Source organism: Panulirus ornatus, chromosome 7 (assembly GCF_036320965.1).
Source record: "Panulirus ornatus isolate Po-2019 chromosome 7, ASM3632096v1, whole genome shotgun sequence".
Taxonomy (NCBI): Eukaryota; Metazoa; Arthropoda; class Malacostraca; order Decapoda; family Palinuridae; genus Panulirus; species Panulirus ornatus.
In genome coordinates, this window is record NC_092230.1 from 31,715,817 (window position 1) to 31,741,398 (window position 25,582).

Genomic DNA, 25,582 nt, shown 5'->3' on the forward strand with positions numbered 1-25,582 from the left:
TCGTCACTGATAACACATACCACTGCACGACATATTCATTACACTGTCAAAATGGCTTTCAATCAGTTCTTTTTATTGTTTTTATACAATATAATCTAGCAAAGTTTTTTTTACCATCATGTAATGTACTTCTGCAATAATGGAGAGAGAAAATGAATTTTTTTTTTGTCTGGGATCCAGCACGTGATGATATACCTTGACCTATTCCACCTGTAAAATCAATATAATAAACAAGTGGCCACTATAGTTCTCCTAAAATCATGCATCATACTAGTATATCTTTCTCTCTCATATTTCTCAGAGGTGAAAAGGAGCATTAGAATTACAGTACTACCAATTGTTATTAATGATATTGTAATAATACTATCATTTGCACCCATTATAATTTGTCTCAGATTCCCATCAATAATTCCTATATAGATTATAATTTTCACAAGAATCATTTATGCATGAGACCAGGTTATAGTGATGGGTGATTTATATAAGAAGGTGAGTAATGTGGCAGTTGAGGGTATAATTGGTGTACATGGGGTGTTCAGTGTTGTAAATGGAAATGAAGTGTTTGTGGATTTGTGTGCTGAAAAAGGACTGGTGATTGGGAATACCTGGTTTAAAAAGAGATATACATAAGTATGTTAAAAAGAGATATACATAAGTATACGTATGTGAATAGGAGAGATGGTCAAAGGGCACCATTGGATCGTGTTAATTGATAGGCATGTAAAAGAGAGACTTTCGGATGTTAAAGTGCTAAGAGGGGCAGCTGGAGGGATGTCTGATCACTATCTTAAGGAGGCAAAGGTGAAGATTTGTAGAGGTTTCAAGAAAAGAAGAGAGAATGTTGGGGAGAAGAGAGTGGTGAGAGTAAATGTGCTTGGAGTTCCAGGAGAGAATGAGTGTAGAATGGCAAAAGGTGAGAGCAAATCACATGAGGGGAGTGGGTGAGGAATGACATGTATTTAGGGAAGCAGTGATGGCTTCCACAAAAGATGCATGTGGCATGAGAAAGGTGGGAGGTGGGCAGATTAACAAGGGTAGTGAGTGGTGGGATGAAGAAGTACGGTTGTTAGCGAAAGAGAAAAGAGAGGCGTTTGGACGACACTAGCAGGGAAGTAACGCAAATGACTGGGAGATGTATGAAAGCGGCAGAAGGTCACGGGAAAGGTCAAGAGGTTAAAAGAGGGCAAATAAGAGTTGGGGTGAAACAGTATCATCAAATTTTAGGGAGAATAAAATGATGTTTTGAAAGGAGGTAAATAACTTGCGTAAGACAAAAGAGCGACTGAGTTTGGTAAAGTGTGTGAAAGAAGAAAGTTAAGAGTAAATGTGAATAAGAGCAAGGTTATTAGGTACAGTAGGGTTGAGTCAATTGGGAGGTTAGTTTGAATGGAGAAAAACTGGAGGAAGTAAAGTTTTTTAGATATCTGGGAGTGGATCTGGCAGCGGATGGAACCATGGAAGCGGAAGTGAATCATAGGGTGGGGGAGGGGGTGAAAATCCTGGGAGCCTTGAAGAATGTGTGGAAGTCGAGAACATTATCTCGGAAAGCAAAAATGGCTATGTTTGAAGGAATAGTGGTTCCAACGATGTTGTATGGTTGCGAGGCGTGGGCTATGGATAGAGTTGTGCACAGGAGGGTGGATGTGCTGGAAATGAGATGTGTGAGGACAATATGTGGTGTGAGGTGGTTTGATCGAGTAAGTAATGTAAGGGTAAGAGAGATGTGTGGAAATAAAAAGAGCGTGGTTGAGAGAGCAGAAGAGGGTGTTTTGAAATGGTTTGGGCACATGGAGAGAATGAGTGACGAAACATTGACCAAGAGGATATATGTGTCGGAGGTGGAGGGAACGAGGAGAAGTGGGAGACCAAATTGGAGGTGGAAAGATGGAGTGAAAAAGATTTTGAGTGATCAGGGCCTGAACATGCAGGAGGGTGAAAGGCAGGCAAGGAATAGAGTGAATTGGATTGATGTGGTATACCAGGGTAGACGTGCTGTCAATGGATTGAATCAGGACATGTGAAGCGTCTGGGGTAAACCATGGAAAGTTCTGTGGGGCCTGGATGTGGAAAGGGAGCTGTGGTTTCAGGCACCATTACATGAGAGCTAGAGACTGAGTGTGAATGAAGGGGGCCTTTGTTGTCTTTTCCTAGCGCTACCTTGCACACATGAGGGGGGAGGGGGATGTTATTCCATGTGTGGTGAGGTGGCGATGGGAATGAATAAAGGCAGTGTGAATTGTGTGCATGTGTATATATGTATGTGTCTGTGTGTGTATATATATGTGTACATTGAGATGTATGGGTATGTATATTTGCGTGAGTGGACGTGTATGTATATACATGTGTATGGGGGTGGGTTGGGCCATTTCTTTTGTCTGTTTCCTTGCGCTACCTCGCAAACGCGGGGGACAGTGACAAAGCAAAATAAATAAATAAATAAATAAAAGACAAAAGAACAAGTGGGGAGGTAACAACAGGTAGTGATGAAGTGAGAAGCTGGAGTGAGTATTTTGAAGGTTTGTTGAATGTGTTTGATGATAGAGTGGCAGATATAGGGTGTTTTGGTCGGGGTGGTGTGTGAAGTGACAGGGTCAAGGAGAATAATTTGGTAAGGAGAGAAGAGGTAGTGAAAGCTTTGCGGAAGATGAAAGCCAGCAAGGTGGCGGGTTTGGATGGTAAGGCAGTGGATTTTATCAAAAAAGGGGGTGACTGTGTTGTCGAGTGTTAGGTAAAGATATTCATTGTATGTATGGATCATGGTGAAGTGCCTGAGGATTGGCAGAATGTATGTATAGTGCCATTGTACAAAGGCAAAGGGGATAAAGTGAGTATTCAAACTACAGAGGCATGAGTTTGTTGAGTATTCCTGGGAAATTATATGGGAGGGTATTGATTGAGAGGGTGAAGGCATGTACAGAGCATCAGATTAGGGAAGAGCAGTGTGGTTTCAGAAGTGATAAAGTATGTGTAGATCAAGTATTTGCTTTGAAGAATGTATGTAAGAAATACTTAGAAAAACATAAAAGATTTGTATGTAGCATTTATGAATCTGGTGAAGGCATATGAAAAGGTTGACTGAGATGCTTTGTTGAAGGTTTTAAGAGTATATGGTGTGGGAGGTAAGTTGCTAGACAGTGATAAGTTTTTACTAAGGATGTAAAGCATGTTTACGAGTAGGAAGAGTGGAGAGTGACTGGTTCCCAGTGAATGTTGGTTTGCGGCAGGGGTGTGCGATGTCCCCATGGTTGTTTAATTTGTTTATGGAGGGGTTGTTTAGGGAGGTAAATGCAAGAGTTTTGGAGAGAGGGGTGAGTATGCAGTCTGTTGGATGAGAGGGCATGGGAAGTGAGTAAGTTGTTGTTTGCTGATGATACAGCTTTAGTTGCTGATTTAGGTGAGATACTGCAGAGGTTGTGGCTGAGTTTGGAAAAGCATGTGAAAGGAGAAAGTTGCGAGTAAATGTGAATAAGAGCAAGGTTCTTAGGTTCAGTAGGGTTAAGGAACAAGTTAATTGGGATGTATGTTTGAATGGAGAAAAATTGGAGGAAAAGAAGTGTTTTAGATATCAGGAAGTGGACTTACCAGGGGATGGAACCATGGAAGCAGAAGTGAGTCACAGAGTGGGGGAGGGGGCAAAGGTTCTGGGAGCACTGAAGAATGGAAGGAGAGAATGTTATCTCAGAGAGCAAAAATGGGTATGTTTGAAGGAATAGTGATTCCAACAATGTTATATGGTTGCAAGGCATGGGCTATAGATAGGGTTGAACAGAGGCTGTATGTGGTGAAAATTAAATGTTTCAGGATAATGTGAGATGTGAGGTGGTTTGATCAAGTAAGTAATGAAAGGCTAAGAGTAATGTGAGGAAATAACAGGTGTGGTTGAGAGAAAGAAGAAGAGGGTGTGTTGAAATGGTTTGGACATATGGAGAAATGAGTGAGGAAAGATTGACAAAGAGGATATATGTGTCAGAGGTGAAGGGAAGGAGAAGCAGAAGACCAAATTGGAGGTAGAAGGATGGAGTGAAAAAGATTTTGAGTGATCAGGGCCTGAACATGCAGAAGGGTGAGAGGCATGCAAGGAATGGAGTGAATTGTAATGATGTGGTATATATATATATTTTTTTCATACAATTCGCCATTTCCCGCGTTAGCGAGGTAGCGTTAAGAACAGAGGACTGGGCCTTAGAGGGAATATCCTCACCTGGCCCCTTTCTCTGTTCCTTCTTTTTGGAAAAAAAAAAAAAAGGTATATATATATATTATTTATTTATTTTATTATACTTTGTCGCTGTCTCCCATGTTTGCGAGGTAGCGCAAGGAAACAGACGAAAGAAATGGCCCAACCCCCCCCCATACACATGTATATACATACGTCCACACACGCAAATATACATACCTACACAGCTTTCCATGGTTTACCCCAGACGCTTCACATGCCTTGCTTCAATCCACTGACAGCACGTCAACCCCGGTATACCACATCGCTCCAATTCACTCTATTCCTTGCCCTCCTTTCACCCTCCTGCATGTTCAGGCCCCGATCACACAAAATCTTTTTCACTCCATCTTTCCACCTCCAATTTGGTCTCCCTCTTCTCCTTGTTCCCTCCACCTCCGACACATATATCCTCTTGGTCAATCTTTCCTCACTCATCCTCTCCATGTGCCCAAACCACTTCAAAACACCCTCTTCTGCTCTCTCAACCACGCTCTTTTTATTTCCACACATCTCTCTTACCCTTACGTTACTCACTCGATCAAACCACCTCACACCACACATTGTCCTCAAACATCTCATTTCCAGCACATCCATCCTCCTGCTTGCTCTTATTCACATTTACTCTTAACTTTCTTCTTCCACACACTTTTCCAAACTCAGTCACCAGCTTCTGCAGTTTCTCACATGAATCAGCCACCAGCGCTGTATCATCAGCGAACAACAACTGACTCACTTCCCAAGCTCTCTCATCCCCAACAGACTTCATACTTGCCCCTCTTTCCAAAACTCTTGCATTTACCTCCCTAACAACCCCATCCATAAACAAATTAAACAACCATGGAGACATCACACACCCCTGCCGCAAACCTACATTCATATATATGTATATATACATGAGGGGTGAGGGGGATGGTATTCCATGTGTGGCGAGGTGGCGATGGGAATGAATAAAGGCAAACAGTGTGAATTGTGTGCATGGGTATATATGTATGTGTCTGTGTGTGGAAATATATATATATGTGTACATTGAGATGTATAGGCATATATATTTGCGTGTGTGGACGTGTATTTATATACATTGTGTATGGGGGTGGGTTGGGCCATTTCTTTCGTCTGTTTCCTTGCGCTACCTCGCAAACGCGGGAGACAGCGGCAAAGCAAAAAAAAAAAAAAAAAAAAAAAAAAAAATATATATATATATATATATATATATATATATATATATATATATATATATATATATATATATATATATCCCTGGGGATAGGGGAGAAAGAATACTTCCCACGTATTCCCTGCGTGTCATAGAAGGCGACTAAAAGGGGAGGGAGCGGGGGGCTGGAAATCCTCCCCTCTCACTTTTTTTTTTAATTTTCCAAAAGAGGGAACAGAGAAGGGGCCCAGGTGAGGATATTCCCTCAAGGGCCCAGTCCTCTGTTCTCAACGCTACCTCGCTAATGCGGGAAATGGCGAATAGTATAAAAGAAAAAAGATATATATATCCCTGGGGATAGGGGATTAAGAATACTTCCCACGTATTCCCTGCGTGTCGTAGAAGGCAACTAAAAGGGGAGGGAGCAGGGGGCTGGAAATCCTCCCCTCTCATTTTTTTTTTCCCCCCCAAAAAAAGGAACAGAGGGGGCCAGGTGAGGATATTCCAAAAAAGGCCCAGTCCTCTGTTCTTAACGCTACCTCGCTAACGCGGGAAATGGCGAAGTTTAAAAGAAAAAAAAAAGAAATACATAGGGGATTAAGAATACTTCCCACGTATTCCCTGCGTGTCGTAGAAGGCGACTAAAAGGGGAGGGAGCGGGGGGCTGGAAATCCTCCCCTCTCGTTTTTTTTTTTTTTTTTTTTTAATTTTCCAAAAGAAGGAACAGAGGGGGCCAGGTGAGGATATTCCAAAAAAGGCCCAGTCCTCTGTTCTTAACGCTACCTCGCTAATGCGGGAAATGGCGAATAGTTTAAAAGAAAAGAATATATATATATATATATATATATATATATATATATATATATATATATATATATATATATATATATATAAATATATATATTTTTTTAAAACTTCGCCATTTCCCGCGTTAGCGAGGTAGCGTTAAGAACAGAGGAATGGGCCTTTGAGGGAATATCCTTACCTGGCCCCGTTCTCTGTTCCTTTTGGAAAATTAAAAAAAAATAATGAGAAGGGAGGATTTCCAGCCCCCCGCTCCCTCCCCTTTTAGTCGCCTTCTACGACACGCAGGGAATACGTGGGAAGTATTCTTTCTCCCCTATCCCCAGGGATAATATATATATATATATATATATATATATATATATATATATATATATATATATATATATATATATCTTTTCTTCTTTCTTTTAGACTATTCGCCATTTCCCGCGTTAGCGAGGTAGCGCTAAGAACAGACGACTGGGCCTTTTTTGGAATATCCTCAACTGGCCCCCTCTGTTCCTTCTTTTGGAAAATTTAAAAAAAAAAAAAAAAACGAGAGGGGAGGATTTCCAGCCCCCCGCTCCCCCCCCTTTTAGTCGCCTTCTACGACACGCAGGGAATACGTGGGAAGTATTCTTAATCCCCTATCCCCAGGGATATATACATATATATATATATATATATATATATATATATATATATATATATATATATTTTTTTTTTCATACTATTCGCCATTTCCCGTGTTAGCAAGGTAGCGTTCAGAACAGAGGACTGGACCTTTGAGGGAACATTCTCACCTGGCCCCCTTCTCTGTTCCTGCTTTTGGAAAATCAAAAAATAGAGGGGAGGATTTCCAGCCCCCCACTCCCTACCCTTTTAGTCGCCTTCTACGACATGCAGCGAATACATGGGAAGTATTCTTTCTCCCCTATCCCCAGGAAATATATATATCCTGGGAACCTTGAAGAATGTGTGGAAGTCGAGAACATCATCTCGGAAAGCAAAAATGGGTATGTTTGAAGGAACAGTGGTTCCAACAATGTTGTATGGTTGCGAGGCGTGGGCTATGGATAGAGTTGTGCGCAGGAGGGTGGATGTGCTGGAAATGAGATGTTTGAGGACAGTGTGTGGTGTGAGGTGGTTTGATCGAGTAAGTAATGTAAGGGTAAGAGAGATGTGTGGAAATAAAAAGAGTGTGGTTGAGAGAGCAGAAGAGGGTGATTTGAAATGGTTTGGGCACATGGAGAGAATGAGTGGGGAAAGATTGACCAAGGGGATGTATGTGTCGGAGGTGGAGGGAATAAGGAGAAGTGGGAGACCAAATTGGAGGTGGAAAGATGGAGTGAAAAAGATTTTGAGTGATCGGGGCCTGAACATGCAGGAGGGTGGGGGGCGGGCAAGGGATAGAGTGAATTGGATCGATGTGGTATACCAGGGTTGACATGCAGTCAGTGGATTGAATCAGGGCATGTGAAGCATCTGGGGTAAACCATGGAAAGTTGTGTGGGGCCTGGATGTGGAAAGGGAGCTGTGGTTTCAGGCATTATTGCATGACAGCTAGAGACTGAGTGTGAACGAATGGGGCCTTTGTTGTCTTTTCCTAGCACTACCTCACACACATGAGGGGGGAGGGGGATGGTATTCCATGTGTGACGAGGTGGCGATGGGAATGAATAAAGGCAGACAGTGTGAATTGTGTGCATGGGTATATATGTATATGTCTGTGTGTGTATATATATGTGTACATTGAGATGTATAGGTATATATATGTGCGTGTGTGGACGTGTATGTATAAACATGTGTATGGGGGTGGGTTGGGCCATTTCTCTTGTCTGTTTCCTTGCGCTACCTCGCAAACGCGGGAGACAGCGACAAAGCAAAATAAATAAATAAAATAAAAATATATATATATATATATATATATATATATATATATATATATATATATATATATATATATATATATATATGTGTGTGGATCAGGTGTTTGCTTTGAAGAATGTATGTGAGAAATACTTAGAAAAGCAAATGGATTTGTATGTAGCATTTATGGATCTGGAGAAGGCATATGATAGAGTTGATAGAGATGCTCTGTGGAAGGTATTAAGAATATATGGTGTGGGAGGCAAGTTGTTAGAAGCAGTGAAAAGTTTTTATCGAGGATGTAAGGCATGTGTACGTGTAGGAAGAGAGGAAAGTGATTGGTTCTCAGTGAATGTAGGTTTGCGGCAGGGGTGTGTGATGTCTCCATGGTTGTTTAATTTGTTTATGGATGGGGTTGTTAGGGAGGTGAATGCAAGAGTTTTGGAAAGAGGGGCAAGTATGAAGTCTGTTGGGGATGAGAGAGCTTGGGAAGTGAGTCAGTTGTTGTTCGCTGATGATACAGCGCTGGTGGCTGATTCATGTGAGAAACTGCAGAAGCTGGTGACTGAGTTTGGTAAAGTGTGTGAAAGAAGAAAGTTAAGAGTAAATGTGAATAAGAGCAAGGTTATTAGGTACAGTAGGGTTGAGGGTCAAGTCAATTGGGAGGTGAGTTTGAATGGAGAAAAACTGGAGGAAGTGAAGTGTTTTAGATATCTGGGAGTGGATCTGGCAGCGGATGGAACCATGGAAGCGGAAGTGGATCATAGGGTGGGGGAGGGGGCGAAAATTCTGGGAGCCTTGAAGAATGTGTGGAAGTCGAGAACATTATCTCGGAAAGCAAAAATGGGTATGTTTGAAGGTATAGTGGTTCCAACAATGTTGTATGGTTGCGAGGCGTGGGCTATGGATAGAGTTGTGCGCAGGAGGATGGATGTGCTGGAAATGAGATGTTTGAGGACAATGTGTGGTGTGAGGTGGTTTGATCGAGTGAGTAACGTAAGGGTAAGAGAGATGTGTGGAAATAAAAAGAGCGTGGTTGAGAGAGCAGAAGAGGGTGTTTTGAAATGGTTTGGGCACATGGAGAGAATGAGTGAGGAAAGATTGACCAAGAGGATATATGTGTCGGAGGTGGAGGGAACGAAGAGAAGAGGGAGACCAAATTGGAGGTGGAAAGATGGAGTGAAAAAGATTTTGTGTGATCGGGGCCTGAACATGCAGGAGGGTGAAAGGAGGGCAAGGAATAGAGTGAATTGGAGCGATGTGGTATACCGGGGTTGACGTGTTGTCAGTGGATTGAATCAAGGCATGTGAAGCGTCTGGGGTAAACCATGGAAAGCTGTGTAGGTATGTATATTTGCGTGTGTGGACATATGTATATACATGTGTATGGGGGTGGGTTGGCCCATTTCTTTCGTCTGTTTCCTTGCGCTACCTCGCAAACGCGGGAGACAGCGACAAAGCAAAAAAAAAAAAAAAACACAAAAAATAAAAAAATATATATATATATATATATATATATATATATATATATATATATATATATATATATATATATATATATGAAGTGGTTTGGGCACGTGGGGAGGATGAGTGAGGAAAGATTGACCAAGAGGATGTGTGTGTCGGAGGTGGAGGGAGCAAGGAGAAGAGGGAGACCAAATTGGGGGTGGAAGGATGGAGTGAGGGGGATTTTGTGTGATCGGGGCCTGAACATGCGGGAGGGTGAGAGGAGGGCGAGGAATAGAGTGAATTGGAGCGATGTGGTATACCGGGGTTGACGTGCTGTCAGTGGATTGAAGCAGGGCATGTGAAGCGTCTGGGGTAAACCATGGAAAGCTGTGTAGGTATGTATATTTGCGTGTGTGGACGTATGTATATACATGTGTATGGGGGGGGTTGGGCCATTTCTTTCGTCTGTTTCCTTGCGCTACCTCGCAAATGCGGGAGACAGCGACAAAGTATAATAAAATATATATATATATATATATATATATATATATATATATATTATCCCTGGGGATAGGGGAGAAAGAATATTTCCCACGTATTCCCTGCGTGTCGTAGAAGGCGACTAAAAGGGGAGGGAGCGGGGGCTGGAAATCCTCCCCTCATTTTTTTTTTAATTTTCCAAAAGAAAGAACAGAGAAGGGGGCCAGGTGAGGATATTCCCTCAGAGGCCCAGTCCTCCGCGTCTGCGAGGTAGTGCAAGGAAACAGACGAAAGAAATGGCCCAACCCACCCCCATACACATGTATATACATACGTCCACACACGCAAATATACATACCTACACAGCTTTCCATGGTTTACCCCAGACGCTTCACATGCCTTGATTCAATCCACTGACAGCACGTCAACCCCAGTATACCACATCGATCCAATTCACTCTATTCCTTGCCCTCCTTTCACCCTCCTGCATGTTCAGGCCCCGATCACTCAAAATCTTTTTCACTCCATCTTTCCACTTCCAATTTGGTCTCCCACTTCTCCTCGTTCCCTCCACCTCCGACACATATATCCTCTTGGTCAATCTTTCCTCACTCATTCTCTCCATGTGCCCAAACCATTTCAAAACACCCTCTTCTGCTCTCTCAACCACGCTCTTTTTATTTCCACACATCTCTCTTACCCTTACGTTACTTACTCGATCAAACCACCTCACACCACACATTGTCCTCAAACATCTCATTTCCAGCACATCCATCCTCCTGCGCACAACTCTATCCATAGCCCACACCTCGCAACCATACAACATTGTTGGAACCACTATTCCTTCAAACATACCCATTTTTGCTTTCCGAGATAATGTTCTTGACATCCACACATTCTTCAAGGCTCCCAGGATTTTCGCCCCCTCCCCACCCTATGATCCACTTCCGCTTCCATGGTTCCATCCGCTGTCAGATCCACTCCCAGATATCTAAAACACTTTACTTCCTCCAGTTTTTCTCCATTCAAACTTACCTCCCAATTGACTTGACCCTCAACCCTACTGTACCTGATAACCTTGCTCTTATTCACATTTACTCTTAACTTTCTTCTACCACACACTTTACCAAACTCAGTCACCAGCTTCTGCAGTTTCTCACATGAATCAGCCACCAGCGCTGTATCATCAGCGAACAACAACTGACTCACTTCCCAAGCTCTCTCATCCACAACAGACTTCATACTTGCCCCTCTTTCCAAAACTCTTGCATTCACCTCCCTAACAACCCCATCCATAAACAAATTAAACAACCATGGAGACATCACACACCCCTGCCGCAAACCTACATTCACTGAGAACCCATCACTTTCCTCTCTTCCTACACGTACACATGCCTTACATCTTCAATAAAAACTTTTCACTGCTTCTAACAACTTGCCTCCCACACCATATATTCTTAATACCTTCCACAGAGCATCTCTATCAACTCTATCATATGCCTTCTCCAGATCCATAAATGCTACATACAAATCCATTTGCTTTTCTAAGTATTTCTCACATACATTCTTCAAAGCACACACCTGATCCACACATCCTCTACCACTTCTGAAACCACACTGCTCTTCCCCAATCTGATGCTCTGTACATGCCTTCACCCTCTCGATCAATACCCTCCCATATAATTTACCAGGAATACTCAACAAACTTATACCTCTGTAATTTGAGCACTCACTCTTATCCCCTTTGCCTTTGTACAATGGCACTATGCACGCATTCTGCCAATCCTCAGGCACCTCACCATGAGTCATACATACATTAAATAACCTTACCAACCAGTTAATAATACAGTCACCCCCTTTTTTAATAAATTCCACTGCAATACCATCCAAACTTGCTGCCTTGCCGGCTTTCATCTTCTGCAAAGCTTTTACTACCTCTTCTCTGTTTACCAAATCATTTTCCCTAACCCTCTCACTTTGCACACCACCTCGACCAAAACACCCTATATCTGCCACTCTATCATCAAACACATTCAACAAACCTTCAAAATACTCACTCTATCTCCTTCTCATATCACCACTACTTGTTATCACCTCCCCATTTGCGCCCTTCACTGAAGTTCTCATTTGCTGCCTTATCTTACGCACTTGTTGTAAATGGAAATGGTGAAGAGCTTGTAGATTTATGCGCTGAAAAAGGACTGGTGATTGGGAATACCTGGTTTAAAAAGCGAGATATACATAAGTATACGTATGTAAGTAAGAGAGATGGCCAGAGAGCGTTATTGGATTACGTGTTAATTGACAGGCGCGCGAAAGAGAGACTTTTGGATGTCAATGTGCTGAGAGGTGCAACTGGAGGGATGTCTGATCATTATCTTGTGGAGGCTAAGGTGAAGATTTGTATGGGTTTCCAGAAAAGAAGAGTGAATGTTGGGGTGAAGAGGGTGGTGAAAGTAAGTGAGCTTGGGAAGGAGACTTGTGTGAGGAAGTACCAGGAGAGACTGAGTACAGAATGGAAAAAGGTGAGAACAATGGAAGTAAGGGGAGTGGGGGAGGAATGGGATGTATTTAGGGAATCAGCGATGGATTGCGCAAAAGATGCTTGTGGCATGAGAAGAGTGGGAGGTGGGTTGATTAGAAAGGGTAGCGAGTGGTGGGATGAAGAAGTAAGATTATTAGTGAAAGAGAAGAGAGAGGCATTTGGACGATTTTTGCAGGGAAAAATGCAATTGAGTGGGAGATGTATAAAAGAAAGAGACAGGAGGTCAAGAGAAAGGTGCAAGAGGTGAAAAAGAGGGCAAATGAGAGTTGGGGTGAGAGAGCATCATTAAATTTTAGGGAGAATAAAAAGATGTTCTGGAAGGAGGTAAATAAAGTGCGTAAGACAAGGGAGCAAATGGGAACTTCAGTGAAGGGCGCAAATGGGGAGGTGATAACAAGTAGTGGTGATATGAGAAGGAGATAGAGTGAGTATTTTGAAGGTTTGTTGAATGTGTTTGATGATAGAGTGGCAGATATAGGGTGTTTTGGTCGAGGTGGTGTGCAAAGTGAGAGGGTTAGGGAAAATGATTTGGTAAACAGAGAAGAGGTAGTGAAAGCTTTGCGGAAGATGAAAGCCGGCAAGGCAGCAGGTTTGGATGGTATTGCAGTGGAATTTATTAAAAAAGGGGGTGACTGTATTGTTGACTGGTTGGTAAGGTTATTTAATGTATGTATGACTCATGGTGAGGTGCCTGAGGATTGGCGGAATGCGTGCATAGTGCCATTGTACAAAGGCAAAGGGGATAAGAGTGAGTGCTCAAATTACAGAGGTATAAGTTTGTTGAGTATTCCTGGTAAATTATATGGGAGGGTATTGATTGAGAGGGTGAAGGCATGTACAGAGCATCAGATTGGGGAAGAGCAGTGTGGTTTCAGAAGTGGTAGAGGATGTGTGGATCAGGTGTTTGCTTTGAAGAATGTATGTGAGAAATACTTAGAAAAGCAAATGGATTTGTATGTAGCATTTATGGATCTGGAGAAGGCATATGATAGAGTTGATAGAGATGCTCTGTGGAAGGTATTAAGAATATATGGTGTGGGAGGAAAGTTGTTAGAAGCAGTGAAAAGTTTTTATCGAGGATGTAAGGCATGTGTACGTGTAGGAAGAGAGGAAAGTGATTGGTTCTCAGTGAATGTAGGTTTGCGGCAGGGGTGTGTGATGTCTCCATTGTTGTTTAATTTGTTTATGGATGGGGTTGTTAGGGAGGTAAATGCAAGAGTTTTGGAAAGAGGGGCAAGTATGAAGTCTGTTGGGGATGAGAGAGCTTGGGAAGTGAGTCAGTTGTTGTTCGCTGACGATACAGCGCTGGTGGCTGATTCATGTGAGAAACTGCAGAAGCTGGTGACTGAGTTTGGTAAAGCGTGTGGTAGAAGAAAGTTAAGAGTAAATGTGAATAAGAGCAAGGTTATTAGGTACAGTAGGGTTGAGGGTCAAGTCAATTGGGAGGTGAGTTTGAATGGAGAAAAACTGGAGGAAGTGAAGTGTTTTAGATATCTGGGAGTGGATCTGGCAGCGGATGGAACCATGGAAGCGGAAGTGGATCATAGGGTGGGGGAGGGGGCGAAAACTCTGGGGGCCTTGAAGAATGTGTGGAAGTCGAGAACATTATCTCGGAAAGCAAAAATGGGTATGTTTGAAGGAATAGTGGTTCCAACAATGTTGTATGGTTGCGAGGCGTGGGCTATGGATAGAGTTGTGCGCAGGAGGATGGATGTGCTGGAAATGAGATGTTTGAGGACAATGTGTGGTGTGAGGTGGTTTGATCGAGTGAGTAACGTAAGGGTAAGAGAAATGTGTGGAAATAAAAAGAGCGTGGTTGAGAGAGCAGAAGAGGGTGTTTTGAAGTGGTTTGGGCACATGGAGAGAATGAGTGAGGAAAGATTGACCAAGAGGATATATGTGTCGGAGGTGGAGGGAACGAGGAGAAGAGGGAGACCAAATTGGAGGTGGAAAGATGGAGTGAAAAAGATTTTGTGTGATCGGGGCCTGAACATGCAGGAGGGTGAAAGGAGGGCAAGGAATAGAGTGAATTGGAGCGATGTGGTATACCGGGGTTGACGTGCTGTCAGTGGATTGAATCAAGGCATGTGAAGCGTCTGGGGTAAACCATGGAAAGCTGTGTAGGTATGTATATTTGCGTGTGTGGACGTATGTATATACATGTGTATGGGGGGGGTTGGGCCATTTCTTTCGTCTGTTTCCTTGCGCTACCTCGCAAATGCGGGAGACAGCGACAAAGTATAATAAAAAAATATAAATAAAATATATATATATATATATATATATATATATATATTCATTTATTTACTTACTTTGCTTTGTCGCTGTCTCCCGTGTTTGCGAGGAAGCGCAAGGAAACAGACGAAAGAAATGGCCCAAACCACCCCCATACACATGTATATATATATATACACGTACACACACGCAAATATGCATACCTATACATCTCAATGTACACATATATATACACACACAGACATATACATATATACACATGTACATAATTCATTCTAAGTATTTCTCACATACATTCTACAAATGGATTTGTATGTAGCATTTATGGATCTGGAGAAGGCATATGATAGAGTTGATAGAGATGCTCTGTGGAAGGTATTAAGAATATATGGTGTGGGAGGAAAGTTGTTAGAAGCAGTGAAAAGTTTTTATCGAGGATGTAAGGCATGTGTACGTGTAGGAAGAGAGGAAAGTGATTGGTTCTCAGTGAATGTAGGTTTGCGGCAGGGGTGTGTGATGTCTCCATGGTTGTTTAATTTGTTTATGGATGGGGTTGTTAGGGAGTTAAATGCAAGAGTTTTGGAAAGAGGGGCAAGTATGAAGTCTGTTGGGGAGGAGAGAGCTTGGGAAGTGAGTCAGTTGTTGTTCGCTGATGATACAGCGCTGGTGGCTGATTCATGTGAGAAACTGCAGAAGCTGGTGACTGAGTTTGGTGAAGTGTGTGGTAGAAGAAAGTTAAGAGTAAATGTGAATAAGAGCAAGGTTATTAGGTACAGTAGGGTTGAGGGTCAAGTCAATTGGGAGGTGAGTTTGAATGGAGTAAAACTGGAGGAAGTGAAGTGTTTTAGATATCTGGGAGTGGATCTGGCAGCGGATGGAACCATGGAAGCGGAAGTGGATCATAGGGTGGGGGAGGGGGCGAAAATTCTGGGGGCCTTGAAGAATGTGTGGAAGTCGAGAACATTATCTCGGAAAGCAAAAATGGGTATGTTTGAAGGAATAGTGGTTCCAACAATGTTGTATGGTTGCGAGGCATGGGCTATGGATAGAGTTGTGCGCAGGAGGATGGACGTGCTGGAAATGAGATGTTTAAGGACAATGTGTGGTGTGAGGTGGTTTGATCGAGTGAGTAACGTAAGGGTAAGAGAGATGTGTGGAAATAAAAAGAGCGTGGTTGAGAGAGCAGAAGAGGGTGTTTTGAAGTGGTTTGGGCACATGGAGAGAATGAGTGAGGAAAGATTGACCAAGAGGATATATGTGTCGGAGGTGGAGGGAACGAGGAGAAGAGGGAGACCAAATTGGAGGTGGAAAGATGGAGTGAAAAAGATTTTGTGTGATCGGGGCCTGAACATGCAGGATGGTGAAAGGAGGGCAAGGAATAGAGTGAATTGGAGCGATGTGGTATACCGGGGTTGACATGCTGTCAGTGGATTGAATCGGGGCATGTGAAGCGTCTGGGGTAAACCATGGAAAGATGTGTAGGTATGTATATTTGCGTGTGTGGATGTATGTATATACATGTGTATGGGGGGGTTGGGCCATTTCTTTCGTCTGTTTCCTTGCGCTACCTCGCAAACGCGGGAGACAGCGACAAAGTATAATAAAAAATAATAAATACATAATTCATACTGTCTGCCTTTATTTATTCCCATCGCCACCTCACCACACATGAAATAACAACCCCTTCCCCCCTCATGTGCGCGAGGTAGCGCTAGGAAAAGACTACAAAGGCCCCATTCGTTCACACTCAATCTCTAGCTGTCATGTAATAATGCATTGAAACCACAGCTCCCGCTCCACATCCAGGCCCCACAGACCTTTCCATGGTTTACCCCAGATGCTTCACATGCCCTGGTTCAATCCATTGACAGCACATTGAACCCGGTATACCTCATCGTTCCAATTCACTCTATTCCTTGCACGCCTTTCACCCTCCTGCATGGGAAATAGCGATTAAGTATAAAAAAAAATTAATAGTTTAATGTCAATTCTTAAAATGATTTCTTTATCACTCTTCTTAGAATAACTGTGATTAGCATTTTCATTATACTATAACCATCTACTTAACTGCACCTTTTCAATATTAGAAATGATCACAAGATTACTATACAAGAAATATAATGGTTACCTGTAATTATTGCCATCATGCCCAACACTCCTAAAAACTTAAACTCTTTCTTATAGCAAGGCAACTGCTTTGTCATGATGCAACTCTGCCTGAGATTTTGCTGTCCTGCCCTAACAAATTAACATGACTCAAAACTTTTTATCATATGTGTAGCCCATTATGTAACACTTTATCATACTCTCATTGTCATGCATGGCCAGTAAGTTACTGGGAAAGCATAACACAATTCCACTCCTGTTCTTAACAAAGCAAGAATGCCTCACTGGATCACTGGAATTCCTCATATTACATTCAAACAAGGGTCAGCAAAACCCTAACTTTATACAATACTTTTGGATCTGTTTCAATCAGTAGTTCTGTCACAATCTGTTAGGCCCACCCAGGGTATAACATGACAAAAATGTTAACTGTTACTAACATAAAAAACCCAACATGGCATGATGGGTCAGCATTACTGAATGATATTGGTGGATTCAAACTAATCATCTGCAAAACATGAATCTTTCAGATCAGCAAGAACACTCAACAAGTTCTGTTCACTAGCCCAAGCATGTAATGCAATGTGACATGCCCCAAATTTTATGCATGATTAATATCAGCTCGTTCCCTTACTGATTTACCCTCAGTGTAATTACACCTGTATATATGATATTTTTGAAGTGACATACAGAGCAAGCAGCACTGTTGGCTCCTGGATCTAGTGTCAGGAAGTGCCTATTATTTAAAAAGTAGCAGAGAAACTTTTCTGATGAATAAAACAGCCCTAGTGTATAGAGACAGTTCTGCACACCATGCAAAAGAGAATAAGCCTAAAAGTAAAGAAAATATCTTGCTAAATCATCCACTAGCTGTTATTCTTGCATGATGCAGTTATCATACAAATTCATAAAATCTACAGTATAGTCTCACACATTCTTAAAGCTTGGAGCTATTGTAGTCCCCCAAGTCTCCTACTAGTCTCAGTGAATTCTGGTAAATTACTGTTATCAAACTCTTGATAGCTGGCACTACAACTCTTGTAGGATCAGAAATCTAGCTTCATCAATCCCTGTTAACAGATTACCGTAAGCCATACTTTCTCACAAACATATGAGAATGTTTTTCTTAGAGTCATCAGTTACTTTATTTTCAACACATCATACTTTGGTGATAAATCCTACGCTATTTTCCCTTTTGCAACTTTATTTCACCTTCAAAGTTTTCCTGTAAGCCATATTTTATTTCTCTTTATATGACCTAGCAGAGGATGAGGCTGATTGCTTTGTGTGACATCACAAAAGTCTTTCTGGACTTCTGCCCAAGGTTGAAGGGGCCATGAGCTCATCCAGTTGTTCTATTTTTGCCTTTAATTTTTCTACCCTTATTTTCATCTTAAAAAATATATTTTTGTCACCATTACTGCAGCATAGTAACGTATGAAATAATGGAACAACTGTAAACACAAAAGACATCAAAGTGATTGGTGTACAGATCTTGGCCAGTGCATGGCTGTGGAAAATCTTTTTGGGAACAGACTTCTGCCGATGGGGGCATCCTTAGGCTGAGCTCATACAACTGTTCTTTTTATATATTCTAATTAGATTTTTAATCTCTCCTATCAAACCTAACTTCATATATCTCTGCCATCATCATTTCAAGATAACCCAAACTGCAATATGCTGAATATGAAACTCTCTACAGTCACAATAGACATGAAAGTAACTTACGTGTACAGGTCTTAGCCAAAGCATGACTATGGAAGACCTTCTTGGGGATGGCTTCAGAGCAACGCTCACACCGTCGATATTCAGATGATGACACACACTCACCTGCAATCATTATGATAAATCTGATTGGTAAGAATATCAATGGCTGTGGTCCCCTGAATAGTGAAGACTTAAAATGCTGGTTTTGAAACCCGAAAAAATTTTCTCTCCAAAGTGTCCTGAAAGCATACAAAACATTCCCTAAGACATATAAAGGATAATAAGGGTTAGATCCATCCAACCCTAAGTATTTCTGGCGTGGAAGCATTAGCTCTTCTCACCCCTTTGCCATGGTTGTAGCAGCTTGTTCATTTCAGGCCTATCTTTGGTCACAATGACAATATCATTGACCCTTCTGATGCCCACCACCAGCAGCTTAGAATTTGCAGATTGTGAACATCAACCTAAAAGTGGTCACAGTTAGTACAAAGAAAGGTTTTTCATACAAAAAAAGGGAGAGAGGGAGAAGTGAAAGCAGGCCAGGGTACAAAAACAGAAAAAAATGCTCATGGGACACCTATGTGGAGATGAAAGGATTTTCAATCTTCAAAACCCTCATTACTCTCTGTGGTCTGTCCCAAGAGCATGACAGCATGCCTATATGAACAAAGAAAACTTTCAGGTATGCAAATCAATCCCAAAAGCTAGCATAAATACCCTCAATGGTAATTTGAGGGAACACTGAAACGTGTCTCTCCTCAGAAAGAGAAATCCCCATACTCACAAAAGGTAGATCCTCAATGCTTAAACTAAGCCACTGGCTAACAAAAATTGTAGATGAGTGCCAAAAGACTCCTTTTCTCGATTTCCTTCGATAAAATACTTTTGAGGCAGACTCGGATATAGGCTACCTTTATCATCATGTGCTCTAATAAAAAGCTCTGACTGAACTAATAAGTCTCTTAAACTTCACTGAAAGTGGGCTTCAATTTTCAAAGGTGCACATATAAATGGTCCCATCTATAAATTTTGGTAAAATCCAAAAGGTGTCAAAGACAATAAATGGGTATAGGACATGATCCTCTCTTGGTGCTTTTCAAGAGTGGATGACAAAAGGACTATTTCTATATTCACTCTTTTCATTTCTGACCAAAAAAATTAGATTGGTTTGTTTATCTCGAACCCATCAGAAACTGCCCGGAAGACAAAAGGTTTTTGGCAAAAAATCTAAAGTTTCGCTTTTGTATTGTTTTTAAGCTATCAAACGCTTTCCATTACCCCTTATTCTCTTTAAAGTTTACTGATACTTACTCACCCTAACTCTTCTTTGCCCTCATTTTCAGCCCCTGCAACTTTCTAGTTTCATTTATACATCTAATCATCTGCATTCCTTCCCTGTAAGTAATGCCCATATACCTCTCTTTTTCTCTTTCACTTGCTACTACTTTGTCATCCTACCACCCACTATCCCTTCTCACCTGCCCACCACCCCATGCATTCACAAATGCTAAAGCTGCTTGCTTCACCTCTCATTCTTCACCCACTCCCTTTGCTTTATTTATTCTTACCCTTTGCCAAATTTTACAGTCAATCTTCCCTGGTACTTCTTGATACAAGTCTCTTTTCTTGGCTCACTTAATTTCAATATTCACTTCTCATCCAAGTTTCCTCTTTTCCAAAAACCTCTACAAACCTTCACAAGATAATGATTAGAGACCCCGCCAGGTGCCCGCACATTCACATCAATTAGTATGTAATCAAATGCCTGTTGACCATCTTTCCACCTCACATAGGTATGTCCCTCTTTTTAAACCAGGTATTCTCAATCACCTGCACATTTTCAGCACAACTCCACATAATGTTCACCATTTCTGTTCACATTATTGAATACCCTATGCCCCCCAGTTATACTCAGAGCTGCCACATTACTCACCCTTGCATTTAAATCACCCATTACTAATATCCAGTCTCTTGCATCAAAACTGCTCCAAAATACACTTGCCTCTATTGATCTTTCCTCTCAAGGCCAGATGAATAAGCACTAATAATCGACCATCTCTTGCAATGAAATTACATTTTCACTCACATCTGTCTGGCACTAAGTTCCTTACACTCTTTCATACACTCCCGTAACTCCTGCTTCAGCAGTAATATCATCCTTTCCTTAGCTTTCACCCTCATATCAACCCCTGACTTTACTACTTGGACATTTCCAAACCATCCTTCCCCTTTAACTCTGAGCTTTGTTCTACACAGAATCAGAGCATCCAGTTTCTTTCTTCAATCATGATATCTATCTCTCCTTTTGTCTCACCTTAGTTAATTCCACACACATTGACAGCACAATGAACCCAGTACCCCACATCATTCCAATTCACTCTATTACTTGCATGCCTCTCACCTACCTGTATGTTCAGGCCTTGGTCGCTCAAAATCTTTTCACTTCATCCTTCCAACTCCAATTTGGTCTCCTGCTTCTCCTTGTTCCCTCCACCTCTGACACATATATCCTCTTTGTCAATCTTGCCTCACTCATTCTTTCCATATGTCCAAACCATTTCAACACACCATTTTCTGCTCTCTCAACCACACTTTTTTTTATTTCCATACATCTCTTACCCTTTCATTACTTACTTGATCAAAACACCTTACACCATATACTGTCTTCAAACATTTCATTTCCTACACATCAACCCTCTGCTGCACAACCCTATGTGTAGCCCATGCCTTGCAACCATATAATATTTTTGGAACTAATATTCCTTCAAACATACCCATTTTTGCTCCCCAAGATAACGTTCTCTCCTCCCACACATTCTTCATTGCTTACAGAACCTTCGCCCCCTCCCCCACCCCATGATTTCCACTTCCATGGTTCCATTTGCTGCTAAGTCCACTCCCAGATATCTAAAACACTTCAATTCCTTCAATTTCTCTCCATTCAAACTTGCATCCCAATTTGCTTTTCCTTCAACCCTACTGAACTAGACATGCCCTCTGCCAGTGGCTTGTTAAGGGTGAGACAATAAAGGCTAAGAAGCGGCACTGGAGTTCTTTAGTTATGGTGACTCTGTTGCTGTGGCCACCCCTAATAACCTAATAACATTCACTCTCAACTTACTCCTTTCTTCTCCTTTCATAGGAATAGGCCACATGAATAAATAAATATAACCAATGGTGTCCTGAATAATGAAGATAACTGTATGACTGATGATGCCCTAGAAGATGGACAGTAGTATAAATAATGAATACAATAGTATGACTGATGATACCCTGAAAGATGAGATAATTGTGTGACTGATAATGCAATGAATAATGGAGACAGCAGTGTGATTGATGATGCCCTGAAGATGGTGAAAGTAATAGTAGGCCTGATGATGCAATGAATGATGGAAACAGTAGTATGGTTGATGATCCCCTGAATGGTAGAGACAACAGTATTACGGATGATGCCCTGAAAGATGAAGGCAGTGGTATGACTGCTGATAACCTGAAGGATAGAGACAGTAATATGACTGATGATGCCCTGAAAGATGGAGAGAGTAGTGTGACTACTGATGAAGCAAATGACTGAGACAGTAGTATAAATGATGATGTCCAGAATGATGGAGACAGCAGTATTACTAGTGATGCTCTATATAACAACAAAATGACTGATCATGTCCTGAATGCCTCATGTATCAGAAACTAAAAAGGAAAGATGCATAGTCTCTGAAAAAGGTAAAAAGAATTATCCAAGGCATACACCTCTTCCTATGTATCTTAATGTCTCAAGAAACATAGTTATAATTAATAAGGGCATAGTAGAACTAATGCTATTTAGTTGCATACTTGAACATTCACTATCATACTTGAATGCTTCTGAGGAAGAACTGTTGCTTAAAATCAGACTTGAATGCTGTCCCAAAAAGCATTAGCATCTTGCAACAAACTTGACAATCTAAGGAAATACAGCTTACTATTAAAAGACTAGAACACTCTCTTAAAAACTATTGATATTTAGTAAAAGACATGATTGTAATCTCAAAAACCATCTCTACCAAGAAGCAGATGAACAGAAACTTAAAAGGAAAGATGCATAGTCTCTGAAAAAGGTAAAAAGAATTATCCAAGGCATACACCTCTTCCTATGTATCTTAATGTCTCAAGAAACATAGTTATAATTAATAAGAGCATAGTAGAACTAATGCTATTTAGTTGCATACTTGAACATTCACTATCATACTTGAATGCTTCTGAGGAAGAACTGTTGCTTAAAATCAGACTTGAATGCTGTCCCAAAAAGCATTAGCATCTTGCAACAAACTTGACAATCTAAGGAAATACAGCTTACTATTAAAAGACTAGAACACTCTCTTAAAAACTGTTGATATTTAGTAAAAGACATGATTGTAATCTCAAAAACCATCTCTACCAAGAAGCAGATGAACACTATCGTAAGAACCACTATTACCTCATACCACAACCTGAATAGTGTATGAAGAGCCTAATAACAGACTTGAACAGAGTTTTAAAAAGTCACTGTTATACAGTAACAGACCTAACACTTTTTAAACAATGAATGTTATAAAATAACAATCCTGAACACTGTCTCAAAAGCCACTTTTATCTCATAACAAACTTGATAATAATCAGTAGGACCACTGTTTTCTAGCGAAAGACTTGAAGCTTGTCCAAAATTCACGTATTACGTGTAAGACTTGAATATCATTTCAGTAACTACTGTTATCTTGTAAAAGAAGAATGTCACCTAAAGAATCATCGTTATCTAGTAATACTTGAATACTGCTTCGATAGCCAATGTTTGTTAGTAACAAAAGTCAGAAAAGTATGCTCCAAACCAATCAGCAAATCATATACCTTTGCCTTGTGATAGAATTCTAGTTTCTAAGTGCACTGAATTCTATCATCTAATGACTGAAGGTGCACTACTGGGGTGCATTTATGATTTAGAAGACAAGAGAAGTACATTACTAAATATTACAAATGTCTGGGAAGAACCTATGCAGTTTCCTAAATCTATCATCACATTACCAGTATCAAAGAGGAGTCTTCCAAATAAATATCATTAGAGCTCAACAGTTAATGCATGTTAAGAAACACTATTATAGTAAAGTACTGGATATATGGAACACTGAGGTTGACAAAGAAAGTAAATTCTGACTAAGTATGGTTGAAGATGCAAGGACAAGAGGTACTGTCTATCTATCTATATCTCTGATGCCTGTTCCATTTGGAACTCCTTCAAAGGGGTGGCCACAGAAACAGTCACCATAACTAAAGAACCCCAGTGCTGCTTCTTAGCCTTTATTGTCTCGCCCTTAATAAGCCACTGGCAGAGGGTAAGTCTAGTGTAGTGTTTGTAGAGGCTCCTACCCAATGTTCCTAAAAACTACTTCTGTCTAATGGTCCTAATTACAACTTCTACCTAATACTCCTGCCTAAAAGTTCTTACCTACTACTTCTATCTGCTGCCCCTACCATTTTGTCAAAAGGCAGGGCTAGCACATAGTGCTCCCCACAGGAAAATTAGCAGTATGAAGAATGAGCTGTATAACTTAAGTGTTGTCAAGTGCTACATATGACAAGGAGAGCTTGTATGTTTATGGACACAAAGTCAGTATTCTACATGTTAGTGAAGCAGAAAGAAAAGACAGCTACCTGGGTCAGGAGCGCAACTTGACAAATACTTAAGTTCTAGCTCACAAAGCAGATGTCACTAACCCCCCTGATACGCAGGCAGGTAGTACTGGTAATATACTTCCTTGGTCGTTGGCTGCCTGCCAACAACTACCTACAAAATATATCAATAGATGACCACAATGTCAGTCACTACCAACAAGTGAACCCTGCCTTCTACAAAGAAAATAACCCTACAAGACATCACAATCAGATTCTGTCAGTAGGCATGACACCTACCCAGGAGGTGCTGGGTGAGTGATGCCACCTCCACCACTTGGCGGCAATGATGGCAGCGGGTCAGCATGGGGCAGGTACGCCAGTAGTGCATGTCCAGCCCGGTGTCTGTGAAGCTGGCATCAAAGGCCCCACAGAAGATGCATGTCCTGAAAAATAAACAAGTGATATAACAAAAGCAAGGAACCAAATGGTTTGCCCTAGAGAAATCTTCAGGAAAAATTTATGTTTAAGTACATAAGAACATAATTTGGAAAAGCTTTATTTCAAATATCAAAAATCATTTTGCTCTAGAGAAATCTTCAAGAAATATTTAAGTTTAAATACATATGAAAATAACTTGGAAAAGCTTTATTTCAAATATCAAAAATCATTATGGACACATAATAGATTAAGAATACTGATAAAAGAAAAATTGGAAATCAATTACCGATGAATAAAGGATACATAAGAAATCATTTACCCGTGAATCTAAACATCAATTCTGAAATAACTAGTCCTGATGTCAAAGGTTTGACGTCAAAATCCAATTCCAGTTGTATGCACAATGAAAGGCAAAAGCAATGTGAGATTTGGTGAAAATATATGCTGAAGGGCTAAATGTTTGATGCGTGCTACTGTGTCATATGGATGGTTGGTAGCACTGAAATGAGTTGCCATCTGCTCTGAGTGATGAGTCAGTGGATATATTCAATAAATAAATGAAAATAAACCAATCCACTGTGTCTTCCAGAGTGTTGCTATTATATGACATGTTTCCCCATCTTTGTTCACTCATCAACTCCCATGCTTGCATAGTTGTTTTTTTTTAGTCCCCTATCCCTGGGGATAGGGGAAAAAGAATACTTCCCACGCATTCCTCACGAGCGTAGAAGACGACTAAAGGGGATGGGAGCGGGGGGGCAGAAACCCTCCCCTCCTTGTATTTTTACTTTCTAAAAGGGGAAACAGAAGAAGGAGTCACGCGGGGAGTGCTCATCCTCCTCGAAGGCTCAGATTGGGGTGTATAAATGTGTGTGGATGTAAACAAGATGAGAAAAAAGGAGAGATAGGTAGTATGTTTGAGGAAAGGAACCGGGATGTTTTGGCTCTGAGTGAAACGAAGCTCAAGGGTAAA

General features: G+C 41.1%; 1 protein-coding gene across 2 annotated transcripts in view; it reads right to left on the bottom strand.

Moving 5' to 3' along the window:
- Positions 1–25,582, bottom strand: part of LOC139749506 (centrosomal protein of 104 kDa) — a 467,215-nt gene that overhangs the window by 14,782 nt on the left and 426,851 nt on the right. For both annotated transcript variants that reach the window (XM_071663445.1, XM_071663446.1), the window contains 2 exons: positions 24,469–24,614; positions 18,571–18,672 (listed from right to left, as the gene is read on the bottom strand). In XM_071663445.1, the coding sequence (XP_071519546.1) occupies positions 18,571–18,672; positions 24,469–24,614 (248 nt within the window). The remainder of the gene's footprint in view (positions 1–18,570; positions 18,673–24,468; positions 24,615–25,582) is intronic.